Below are 12,117 nucleotides of genomic sequence, written 5' to 3'. Positions count from 1 at the left end.
TGAGGGTCCTCTGTGTATGTATGTGTGTGCACACGTGTGCATGCATGTGTGGGTACATGAGACTTCTCTAGGTATGTGGTGTTTATCCACTAGTCATATCAAAGAATGTTGGCCTGCCAGCCATGTTTCCAATAAAATAAGATGAAGATAACTCTGTAGAACAAATCTGTTATAAAGCAAAAATATTAATCCTCAAATGGCTTCTGATTTTGGTGAAAAATATTTTAAATCTGCAGCTACCACTTTCCCAGCAATATGCAGCACAGAAAAGATCCCCAGCTACGGAAAGGATTTCTGAAGGATGAGTGGGTGGGGGGAATCATAGTGAAAAAAAAAAAACAAAGGCTTCTGTGACCCAGGCCCAGGAAACTGCCAGTACTTGTTAACCATCTAAGCATAAGAAAAAAGGGGTCTCTGTCCCCCAAACAAACCCATCTTTGGCCCCCCTGGATGTCAAAACCCCCTCTCTGTTCAGGGGCACTCTGGGCTCAACCTCTCTGGGTAATCCCCTCCAGCCGAGCTGCTGCCCAGGAACAAAAGATCCCCGTCTAGACGCCGCCATAAAGCACCCCCTCCCACCCCCTGCCTCTAAACCCAGTTTCATTTCGCCCTTAACGACCCAGTCTGGCCTGTGTTAGAAAACGCTTCCGCCCTAAATAGTAAATAAACGTGCAGTGGACGGTCTTGGCACCCCCAACACTCCCCAGACCTCCACTCCATTACCCCCTTGCCCGGCATTTTCCCCTCTTCTCTAGCCTTTCTCAGCTCCCAGCTCTCCAGCCCCCCTACATTGCCCCCCCCCCAGTAAATAAACCCGAGGCCGAGTTCAAAGTTTCCCGGAGCTAAGGAGGAATGTTGGTTGTAAAAATCCAAGTTTATAGCGCACGTGGGAGTTTACAAGGGTATTAAGTGGTGTGGGCTGAGAGAGAGCATTCTGAGCCCCTCCCCCTCCCGCTATGAGCTTTGGGGGTGCAGGGGAAACCTGGAGGACTTGAAAAGAGAAATGGGTTGGGGCCAGCCTTGGGTTTGGGGTTTCTTTGTCACTCAGACCTCTAGGTTGCTGGGGAATGGCCATGCACGGGCTCCTTGGAAGATGGTTCACACAAGCTCACAAGAGAAAGCCCATGGGTGCTAGGTGTCCCAGATGGAGAGGATGGGGAGCTCTGCTTTGGGGGAGTAAGAAAGTTACAGGCCAGATGTCTGAAAGGTGAATAGAGTTGGGAATATCTGGAGCCAGTTCTCAACCTGAGGGGGAGAAACTACCAGGGGCTAATTTCCCAAGTGGGCTGAAGGCAGAGAGGGCTTTACTCACCAGAGCAAAGAACTTTGAACTTCAAGGGAGTCAAGGGCGCCACCCCTTCCTTCTTCCCGCCCCTTTTAAGAATCGGTTAGGCAATTCTTTCTGTGCTAACATTCTCTCGAAGGGGCAGCCCCTGGGGTTTCCTGGTGCCTCAGGGCTGATAATGCCGTTTTTTCCTGCCTCAGAGCTGCCAGAACCCTGTGCACGCGACTACACTCTTTATTATTCATATAAACCTTTGGAAAAGGCAACGCCCAGGAAGTTTTTATAACTTTGTTTGGTATAAAAGTTTTACAAGATTCCTCCTCCCTTTTTAAAAAACTTCAAGTTTTGGTTTTGCCGTGGAATAAAATTTCAGGATTATAGGGAGGTTAAGGAAAGAGAGGCTCTGGGATTCCCATGGTGGGTGATGTCTGGAGCTACCTTTCTCTGCCTAAGGCAAAACAAGGTTTAAATGTTGAGGTCAATTCTTCCTGAGGCCCATGTCAGACCCAGATTTGGGGGCTGCCAGCTGACAGAGGCTGCAGGTCTCCAGGAGAGTCCTGTTCACTCTCTGCTCTTTAGACACACCCTATGGACCCCCAAAGTTTAGACAATATTAGCAGGACCAGACCTCCCCCCACATCAAGCCCTCTTGTTCTCTTACAGACATCATTCTTTCTCTCTCTCTCTCTCTCTCTCTCTCTCTCTCCCCTTCTCTCCTCCCCCCACCCCCAACTCCTCCTCTCTCTCTCTCTCTCACACACACACACACACACACACACACACGCGAACGCACACACATGCCTACACACTCCCCAATCCATTGCATAAAGTAGAGACCCATAACCTTGACTCAGACCCTTGATTTGAGACTTGAGAGGGTCTCTGCACACTCACCCCTGCATCCCTGCCTCCTGCAAAGTCCACATTGGGTATGAAGAAAGATAGAATTCAAAACACCAAGAAATTCCTACCCAGAGGTAGCAGTGGTTGCAGGACCAAAGGAGGAGAGCCAGCGGTGGGTCTGTGGTCCTGGAGCTCAGAGAACAAAAGTACCCATGTGGGAACATGGCCTTGGGCTGCTAAGCCCCCGGGTGACCCTTGGATTTGCCACCCACCTGGAACTGACAGAACCTCACTCCTTGAGTTCCCATGACTCGAGCCTTGGGGAAATCAATTGAGCTCAAATTGGGGCTATTTTAATGTTCAGCTCTGGAGGTCAACACAAAGATAAAGCTAGGTCTGGTGGACCAGGCTCCTTTGGGGTGATAGAAATGAAGATACCTGAGCCCTGGAAGCCGGCATGGCAGGGAGCTACCGGAGTTAGCAGGGACGTGCCCCAGCACCCGCTACTCCTTCTCTAATGGCGACTCCTGAGGCCTGGCCCCTGGCTGCTCGCAGCTCTACACTTCGCCTTGCGAAGAGCCGAGTTAAGACCGAAGGCAGGAGAAGGTCAACTCCAAGCCTGAGCAGCGGCCTGGGAGGAATGAGACCTGGCCTGGTTCTTTCCCCTCACTGAGCACAGCACCACGGAGATAAACAAGAAAGTCTAGGAGAGAAAGTCAAGAGGAAGGAAAAGATTGAGGAGGAAAGAAAAGAGCAAAGAATAAATTGTATAATGAAGAAAGGAAGAAAGAAGGAAAGGGGGGAATGAGGAAGACAACGAATTAAGGACGAGAAAGCATCAGAGAAAGAGAAGGAAAAAACTAATTGCAGGCAAAAAGAGAAGGAAAGAAAAATAGAGAAAGGAGTAAATAAAGGGAAAAGAGGAGCACAAGAAAAAGAAAGAAGGAAAGAAAGACAAAGAAATAAAAAAAGGAAGAAAGAAAGAAGGAAAGAAAGAAAGGAAGAAAGAAAGAAAGAAAGAAAGAAAGAAAGAAAGAAAGAAAGAAAGAAAGAAAGAAAGAAAGAAAGAAAGAAAGAAAGAAAAAGAAAGGAAGGAAGAAAGAAAAAAGAAAGAGGAAAAAATAATGGAAAACAGAGAGATCTTGGAAAAGGAATTTAGCCGGTAAGAAAGGAGCGGGGTTTTCTCTGGAATAAGCTGGCCCAACCACAGCCCTGGTCCAGCTAGAAACCCGACCTACTGGGGCAACTTGGAAGCAAACCGTTAAAGTGGGGAGCAAGGCCTCCCCCAAAGACATTCTCCCATCCGTCTCCTCCGCCCAAACCTTCTCTCAGATGTGTTTGCTGTCTGGTTTCGATTCAGAAGGCAAAGTTAAATAACTGGCCGGCTTCCGCAAGGCAAGAAAGCAATCGTGCTGGCTCAGGTTATAAAACTTCGGGATGCGGGGATTGCAGGGAGCACATTTTGGGATAAAAACGAATATTTGTGGCTCCGTACACACAATTAAGCACAACTTAGACATGTGTGTAGATGGTAAACTCCAGAGCGTCTGGGTGCAAATGTGCATACAACGTCCAGATGTGAGAGCGACTCTGACGGTTAGGCTGCCGGAGTCGCCGCCGAGATCCTAGAAGACCAGAGGCCCCTGGAAACGTCCCCAGCCTCCTGCCTCCCTCTCCTACCTGTCTGAAAAGCCCAGCTCTTTTCTGGGCTTCTGAGAATTCTTCATTATGTCTGGGATTTCGCTGCTCCCAATTAAGTAGAGCAGAGCTCATGTTAGCGAAAGGAAAAACAAGTCTTTTCTTCAAGTTTTGGAAAAAAAGTGATTTACCTCGGCTTCCAAAGCGAGAGAAAAAGAACTGCAATTTTCGCCACTGGTGTGATTTTGTTTTCCATTTCGCTTGATGAGATTTCAATACACACACTTTATTCTTTTATTATTTTACTCCAAGGGGAGAGATACTCTTCCTTTTTCTCTTCACCTTTGGAATTGCCTCCAATGACTTCTCTAACCTCTTGGGGAAATTTCACTAAATTTCCTTGGAGAAGTCAGGGTGTTTCTGGGGGCACTTTGAGGGCCAGAGTCCAGAAAACAGCCGAGGTGCCTTTCTGTTTGTCGAACACTTCATTTTCCTTCTTCTGTTTTCACATGGGAACCCCAGTATCCCTGCCCTCGGCCTGCACCTCTGGAACCCGCTGACTGTCCTGGAGTATGCAAGGAGCACCTTCCTCCTTTCCCTAACTCACAGTCCCATGGGCAGCAGGCGGCCCAGGCCCCCATCTCCGCCGCCCCTCCAGGGTCTGGGTACCGGGAAGAAAGGCACAAGGGGCCAGGGCTCTTGGGGTGGGTGGGATTTGCCAAGATTTGGGCACAATCTGAGCCCCACTCTGCCTTGGAGCCCCCGGATTTTCACATCCCCAAGTTGAGGCAAGAAGGGGGAGCCCCAGAGTCAGGCATAGGCGCAGGTCTCTTGGCATTCCCAGAAAATTGGGGAAATGGCTTCACAGAGCGATTCTAACCCAGACTTCTCCTAAACCCCAATCCAGTTCCCAGGGGTGCAGGCCTGTGGGTTTTGGCCCTGTGAGGCTGGGCCGGTGGGTGTCTGGCAGTGGCAGCAGGCAGGATAGCTGTGGCAGCACGAGTGCCTTTGAACGCCAGGCCCGGACAATAGTACAGAAACAGCCTTTGCTTGTGGCCTCGGGAAAGACCGAGTCCAAGGGGGCAGGGCTGGGACACACATCTAACTGTACTTTCTGGACCGGCACAAATATTTCTCTTGCCTGTCCTTATCCTCACATCTTCCTCCCTTTTGCCCCCATTGGGGCAGAATCCCAAAGTCTGCAAAAACCAACAAGTCATTCAAGTCTGTGTCTGCTTCAGCTCTAGTTTAACGGCTTCGGGTTTGCGTTTATCAAGTGTAATTAAAGGCAAACATTTGTCCCACCGGGGGTCCCACTTAGGCTGATGAATTTGATTTCTTTTTTTCATTTATGGGCCCTGTTTATCATACTTCTAATTATTTCAACTTTAAATACTATTTTCTTGTGAGAAGGTGGGAGTCGAGGCAGGAGGTTCCTTCTCCCTCGGGGGGTTATTTCCATTAATAATGGCAAGGATTCTGAAGAATCTCATTCCACCCCACCCCCTGCCCCATGTCAGAGGTAAGGAAGGAGTTTGGGGTGGGGGTCGGGCTGGTAGTGGGAGACAGGTCCTAAGGCCAGTGACTCCACTCCTCTCCCTCTGGTTCCTCAGGTTAAGCCCAGGGGCTCACAGATTTTGAGAGGTAATCTGGAGTTTGTCTCTTTCACCCTTTCTCCTCCGCCTCCCTCGCCCCCTCCCAGGCTGGGTTCAGACCCTTCCTCTGTGAGGCTCTTTGTAACCTTTCTGCCGCTCCAGCCAGATCACAGCCTGGACTGGCAGAGGCTCGCGGTAGCGCTGTCCTGGCCCCCAGCTACTAACACGGAGAGAAAAAACAAGAAAGACTGAGGTGAACAAGCGGCACCTGGGCATGGGCAAGAGGGTCCAAGAGATCCAGGCAAGGGCAGAGGACTGGGATGCCAAATTCCAGGGGAAAGCACACCAGACAGGAAAATAAAGGAGATGAGAAAGAGGGGGGAGGGAACCCCCAAAGCCATATAATTCTCAATTGCTTTGGTCTTTAATTTCATCACCCCATAAATGAGGAAATATCAGTTCTCATACTAAATTTTTATTCCCGGCTGATAAATATGACGGGGAATTTTCGTTGGGTCCTCATAAAAGTGAACAGTTTCGATCAAACTGGTGGGGAAAGACTTATGCAGATAATACAAACAGAGTGGCCATAAAGTCTCTGTGGTTTCCCTTGGGGTGAGTGGTGGGACAAATGGTTCCCTGGATTGACTGCTGCCTGGGCTGTCCCAAGTCTCCTCTGGGGCCTAAACAGCCTAACCTTGCCCGGGCCAACCCCTGTGCCGAGCCCACTGCGACCCCTGCAAATGAAAACACAAAACCATTTCAAATCTCCCCTGGCTGGCCTTGCAAATAAGCCACACATTACAGATGTTCTTCCAGTTCTTCCCGGGTCCAGGGAACTCTGCGCCTTCTCTCTGGCCTCCTGGATAAGCGAATGCCCGGATTTCTTTCCGAAGTCTCCTTCTAGCAGCCGCGGGCTTGGGCCTCCCTATAAGCGATCCAGCCTTCTCACTCCTCCACGCAGTCAGGGTGCCGGGAGCTCCAGCCCTTTCCTTGCCAGGCTCCAGCCCTTCGGAAAGTCAGAAATCCGCGGCTTCTTCCAGGAGGAAATGTGGGGCGACCGGAAAAACAAGTTATTCTCCAGATTCCGTTTCCTAAGGAAGGCATGGAGAGTTTAGTTCGCTTTGAGAGAAAGGCGATGGAGAAACGGAAAGAACTATTTGAGACATACTTCGCTCCTTATTTCTCTTCTTTTTATTAAAAAATAACTACAAAAATAGACTCGTCCCTTTTCTCCTTTCAAAAATGCCCAGCTCATTCTCTCTGTAAAGGACAATTTTCTGGGTCGGATTTTGTCACCTCTGGTATCCCGGTTTCCTGTATGATACGCGACTCCCCCAAACTGGCTGAGGCCGGGATCGGTTCTCTTTTTCTCCCTGGGAATATTCCCTGTCTTAGTGGGGGCAAGGTCAGTTGGAAAGAGAGGACTGCTAGAGCCTGGAGCAAAGCAGAAGAAAGGATCCCAAGGCCAAAGTCTTCCTGCCGCTGAGATGGTAACCCAGGAGCCGCCCACCCAGCCAGGCCTAGGCTGCACTCCCTGATGCGGAACTAGTGCCTCTGGTCGCCGGCTTCCTCCTCCCCTGACCCCTAGATCCCGTCAGAACCTCCTTTCTCCGATTAGCCCTGAAGTGATAGTGACCTCCTCCTTAGTCCACACCATACACTGAAGATTCCCTGTCACCACCACGCCTGCAAAACATACACACACGTACACGTACACACACACACACACACACACACACACACACACACACACACACACGGAACTTGCAATTCAACCAACTTCCAAGACCCGCGATCCCTGAGCTAAGCTCTCAGGCCCAAGGGCCAAGCTTGATGAATTAGGACGCTGGAGAACACAAACTTTAGTCCCCTTTGGGATTCTTTAACTTTTTCTCCCTTTCCCTGACCATTTGGAGCCTCCCCACCCCCCAAACCTCGCCCCACTCCCGACCCAAGAGAAGAAGCAGGGGCGGGGGTGAAGGAGGGAAAAGGAGAAGTGAGGAGAGGGGAGTAAGTACCTGAATCGTGCCTTGACCTTTTAATTTGAATTTGACTGTTTTGAGCCCCGAGCTGCCTCGCTCTCTCCCTCTCTCCCGCATCTTCCCCCTTCGGCTCCCTCTCCCCAAGAGTTACAGTCTGGTTCCCGGGTAAACAAACCCCATTCTCCCTAGAACCCCCCATTCCCCTCCACCCCGCTCCTGCCCCTGCCGCCCCGGGGGCGCTTCCTTTGTTCGTGGGGAAGGGCTCCGGCGCCCCTACCCCGAGGCGGCTGCTAGGTGGCGCTGTTACTCCACGCTGCGCGTTCCGCCTGCCGACAACTTGACCCCGCTGACGTCACGGCCGTCTGAATCATCAAGGCCATTTTCAAATCCCATTGGTCTAGCCGTCACATGGTGAGGACTGAATGCGCGGATAATTATGGAGCTGATGATCCCCCCTCCCCTTCTTTTCCCTCCCTCTCTTCCAACCGCCCCCCCCCCGGATGGGGAAAAAAAAGATGTCAGCTTCTCCGCTGTAGTATTGCTTCTTAAAAACCCCTCTCTCTGAAAATGACATGCCCTCGCAATGTAACTCCGAACTCATACGCGGAGCCCTTGGCTGTGCCGGGCGGAGGAGAGCGCTATAGTCGGAGTGCAGGCATGTATATGCAATCTGGGAGTGACTTCAACTGCGGAGTGATGAGGGGCTGCGGGCTCGCGCCCTCGCTTTCCAAGAGGGACGAGGGTAGCAGCCCCAACCTCGCCCTCAACACCTACCCGTCCTACCTCTCCCAGCTGGACTCTTGGGGTGACCCCAAAGCCGCCTACCGTCTGGAACAACCTGTTGGCAGGCCTCTGTCCTCCTGCTCCTACCCACCTAGTGTCAAGGAGGAGAATGTCTGCTGCATGTACAGCGCAGAAAAGCGGGCGAAAAGTGGCCCCGAGGCAGGTCTCTACTCCCACCCCCTGCAAGAGTCCTGCCTCGGGGAGCACGAGGTGCCTGTGCCCAGCTATTACCGCGCCAGCCCGAGCTACTCCGCGCTGGACAAGCCGCCCCACTGTGCCGGGGCCAACGACTTCGAAGCCCCTTTTGAGCAGCGGGCCAGCCTCAACCCGCGCACAGAACATCTGGAGTCACCCGAGCTTGGGGTCAAAGTGAGTTTCCCTGAGACCCCCAAGTCAGACAGCCAGACCCCTAGCCCCAATGAGATCAAGACCGAGCAGAGCCTGGCGGGCCCAAAAGGCAGCCCCTTGGAGAGCGAGAAGGAGCGAGCCAAAACCGCGGACTCCAGCCCAGACACTTCGGATAACGAAGCGAAAGGTAAGGCCCCCTGGGCCGTGGCCCGGCTGGGACGCTCGGGAACTTAGTCTTTCTGGCCCGGGCAGGAAAAGGGAGAGGGTTGGGCCGAGAAGGCCCTGGACGGTCCTGGGAATGCGAACCCGGCTTGCGACTCGCGTCTGCTGAGCGCCAGGCTGGTGGCGCGTCATTTGGCTAGGGAAGGTAAGCGGCGAAGTGGAGGTGCCGGGCTGGCCGTGGGCGCTGAGACCCGGAGGTGTTGCGCACCCGGGGGGCGGCGGGGCCTGCAGGCGCCTTGTGCTGCCCAGGGCGGGTGACCGCTCTCGGATGCGTGCTGGCTTTGGCTTACTTGCTCTACGCTGTTGTCCTGGGGGGCTGATGTTCCCCCACCTCAGGTCAGATGCTTGCAAGAAACTTAAAATGGCGATCTTGGGCCAAGGGAAGGTTGGGGGAAAAGGAGATTTCGCTTTACTGCGTTTTCCCAGTTGAAAATTGTTTCCTGCGAAGCGCGATTTGTTCTTTGTGGATCTTATTTATGCGTGTGGTTTGGGCTCCTGCGGTTTCTGGCTTGGCCTGGGGGCCTCAGGCACCCGGGCTGGGGCCGGAAGAGGTGGAGGTAAAGGGCTGCCCGCCACGTCTCTCCCTCCCCCAGACGCCTAGCTTGGGCATAGCGTTGGAAAAGGGCATTTGGAATGTTGTAAGATTTTTGTCTCCTTTCTAAGTTTTTTTTCCCCCTTTTTACTAGTTAAATTTTTTTTTCGTTGGTTTCCAAAAGCAGCTTATAAATGAGTGGTTTGGAAATTTCTGTGTGCATGGCAAGCGGTTTTCTCCTGAAAGGGAATATGGCTTTAGCTGCATTTCATTTTGATTTTGGTTGGAGAAAGTCTAGCCAGAGTTCAAGCTCAGGGTTCAAGATTCATTTCTGCTGCGGGAACCAGGAGCCTTCAAGACCTTTCTCTGACACCTGGAGAAAGAATGTGGAGGAAATGAGAACAGCGAAGTGAGGCTGAGGGGGACTGACTTTCCCCAAAAAGTTGGAGCCAAAAGCATCAGAAAAGGCCCAACTAGGAGAAGAGAAATAAAGCTGTTCCCCTTGGCACTGGCTACTAGAGGCCGTATATAAGAGGGGCTCAATGGGTGTAGAGGTAGATGGGCTAGTGAGAACTGAGGGGTCTGGGGGCTGCCTCGATCTTATAGATGGATGCGGCGCACAGGCATGCCTGGCGGTGACCAGTGTCACACTCATACATACCCCTCTTTCATGCTCAGCGCATTCTCACGCATGCCCGCTCATAACATGCACATATACTCTTTTGGCGGGCAAGGGCAGAGCCTTACCCTCTTGGGTTTCCTCTGCAAAGGTGGCCTTAGCAAATCAGCTCATGGAGACCCTGGGCAGAAGATGAGGAGTGTTCATGAGGGTGAGGGGGAGAGTGAGGTACACACATCCATGAAACCTTCATTGTGGCACATGTGCAACATGAAAGTTTAATTTTACACCCTTTCCCCAGCCCCTGAGTTTGGTCAGGGTGCAGATTTAGGGTAGGAAAAGCTGCATTCTAGCCCCACCAAAGCAAAGTCAAGGTTAACAAGTCCACCTCCTAACTCAAACTGCCCCCATTTCTGTAGACTCCCCTTTCTCTCCTGCCCTTCCCACAACAACCGAAGCCCTCTTGCCCCAACTAATCCTTCTCAGTCTGTACTTTGTGCCTTTCTTGCCTCCCCCTCTTCCATTTTGGTGTCTCCACCAAGCCAAAGGCTAAAGGGCTTTCAGCCAGACTTCCCCATTTGTAATTTCTCCCCTCCCCCCAAGCCCAACAACACCAATAAGAAAATAAACAGGACAGAGTTAGATGTGGAGAGCCTTTAAACAATTTGTCAAGAGGCTGCAGGTGGCAGAGGTGGGAGCAGAATTAAGGACATTTGGATGTTTTAAACTACAGTCTCAAGTTTGCATTTTTTTTCTGGTGTTTCCTGGTTCCCCTAGGGTCCCCACCCCACTCCCCATCAAGATAAGATCCAGGAACCTGGCGGTTTCATTTGTCATGGGTGGAGATAGCACAAAGAGCCACCGGCAGAGTCCTTTGCTGGATGCCGCTCTCCAGTCTCTGGACTCTGGGTTTTTCCCTAGAAAAGATGGCCAAGGTCTCTTCTGCTGCTTAAGGAGTAAGGCCAGTTCATTTCAGCAAGAATGTGGTCCAGGGAGAGAAGCTATCAATAAGATAATGAGAAATACACACTAAATTATAGTATCTCCTTATATAAATAGACACATGTGTGCATATCTATATGTGCGTGCATCTCTGCAGGAATACATGCATACATGCAGACATAAATATCTACCTAGACTAGGCAGAAGATCTGCAAGAGGCTGCATTGCCTCAGGCTACCTCTCTCCCTTGACCTTAGGTCCTATGTCCAGGGCAGTTGTCTGAGAACCACTCAGCTGTTGCCCCTGACCTCTGTTGCCTGTACAAACTCTCTTGCCTCAGCTACTCACAGCTGAGGGGAATGGCCAAGAGAGAAAGAACTAGTGATGGGAAATTGAATGGGGAAGTGTCACTCTGTGGCACTTCAGGTGGGAGCAAGGGCTGGAGGTCGGGTGCAGGGACAACTGCAATGGCTTCTGGCTGCAGAGACGGAGATGACATACCTCCATTGAGTTGAAAGAGGTCAAAGCTCTCTGGGAATTGCCCTAGCCAACCGGGTAGACTCCGCAGCCTGGCCTGGGGCCTGGAGACTGCTTTTCCTTCTGGTTGGAGTTTTCCAAAGCTGGAAAGGAACAGAGAGGAGGGAGGGCCTGGTGAGGTTTCGAGCGCCCAGCAAGCTGAGGGAGAGCGGGAGTACTCAGAATCTGCTAGATCAAGGTGGATTGGGGTAATTTAAATCTAATAAATGCTTTAGAGGCAAGGACCTTCTGTCCCTCTCTCATGTAAGTCTAGACTCCAAAGATATTTTAAGAGCCATGAGCCCAAGAGGACCCTACCAGCCACGCCTGTGGGGCGAGAGCCAGCTCCTCTGTGCTCCTTCAGCCACCCCACAGCAGGCTGGCAAAGGCTGCAGCGTGCTGGAGGGTTTGCCTCTTCAGGGATACTTATGTAAATAATGTTATTTTTAACAGAGGAGATAAAGGCAGAAAACACCACAGGAAATTGGCTGACAGCAAAGAGCGGAAGGAAGAAGAGGTGCCCCTATACTAAACACCAGACGCTGGAATTGGAGAAAGAATTTCTGTTCAATATGTATTTGACGCGAGAGCGCCGCCTGGAGATTAGCAAGACCATTAACCTTACAGACAGACAAGTCAAAATCTGGTTTCAAAATCGCAGAATGAAACTCAAGAAAATGAACCGAGAGAATCGGATCCGGGAACTGACCTCCAATTTTAATTTCACCTGAGCGCTCGGCCTCCCCTCCCCTCCCGTCTCTCCCCACTCCTTCCTTTCCCTGCCCCTCCTCCCTTTGTGGTGGTGTGTA

General features: G+C 51.5%; 1 protein-coding gene and 1 long non-coding RNA gene across 2 annotated transcripts; one reads left to right on the top strand and one right to left on the bottom strand.

Annotated features, from left to right (window-relative positions):
- Positions 1-5,820: 5,820 nt before the first annotated feature.
- Positions 5,821-7,558, bottom strand: LOC112477852. The gene is made up of 2 exons (XR_003045604.1): positions 7,383-7,558; positions 5,821-6,455 (listed from the first exon to the last, which is right to left on the bottom strand). It is a non-coding gene; the product is annotated as an uncharacterized LOC112477852 (long non-coding RNA).
- Positions 7,559-7,803: 245 nt separating this feature from the next.
- Positions 7,804-12,107, top strand: HOXC10 (homeobox C10). Its single transcript, XM_006904505.3, has 2 exons — positions 7,804-8,664; positions 11,762-12,107. The coding sequence occupies exons 1-2, from the start codon at positions 7,914-7,916 to the stop codon at positions 12,037-12,039; spliced, it is 1,029 nt and encodes a 342-aa protein (XP_006904567.1). The 5' UTR covers positions 7,804-7,913; the 3' UTR covers positions 12,040-12,107.
- The last annotated feature ends 10 nt before the right edge of the window (positions 12,108-12,117 follow it).

The sequence above is a fragment of the Pteropus alecto genome, unplaced genomic scaffold (genome assembly GCF_000325575.1).
Source record: "Pteropus alecto unplaced genomic scaffold, ASM32557v1 scaffold220, whole genome shotgun sequence".
NCBI classification, from domain to species: Eukaryota; Metazoa; Chordata; class Mammalia; order Chiroptera; family Pteropodidae; genus Pteropus; species Pteropus alecto.
The sequence above is the reverse complement of the archived record's forward strand: the minus strand, read 5'-3'. Positions and strand labels throughout refer to the sequence as shown.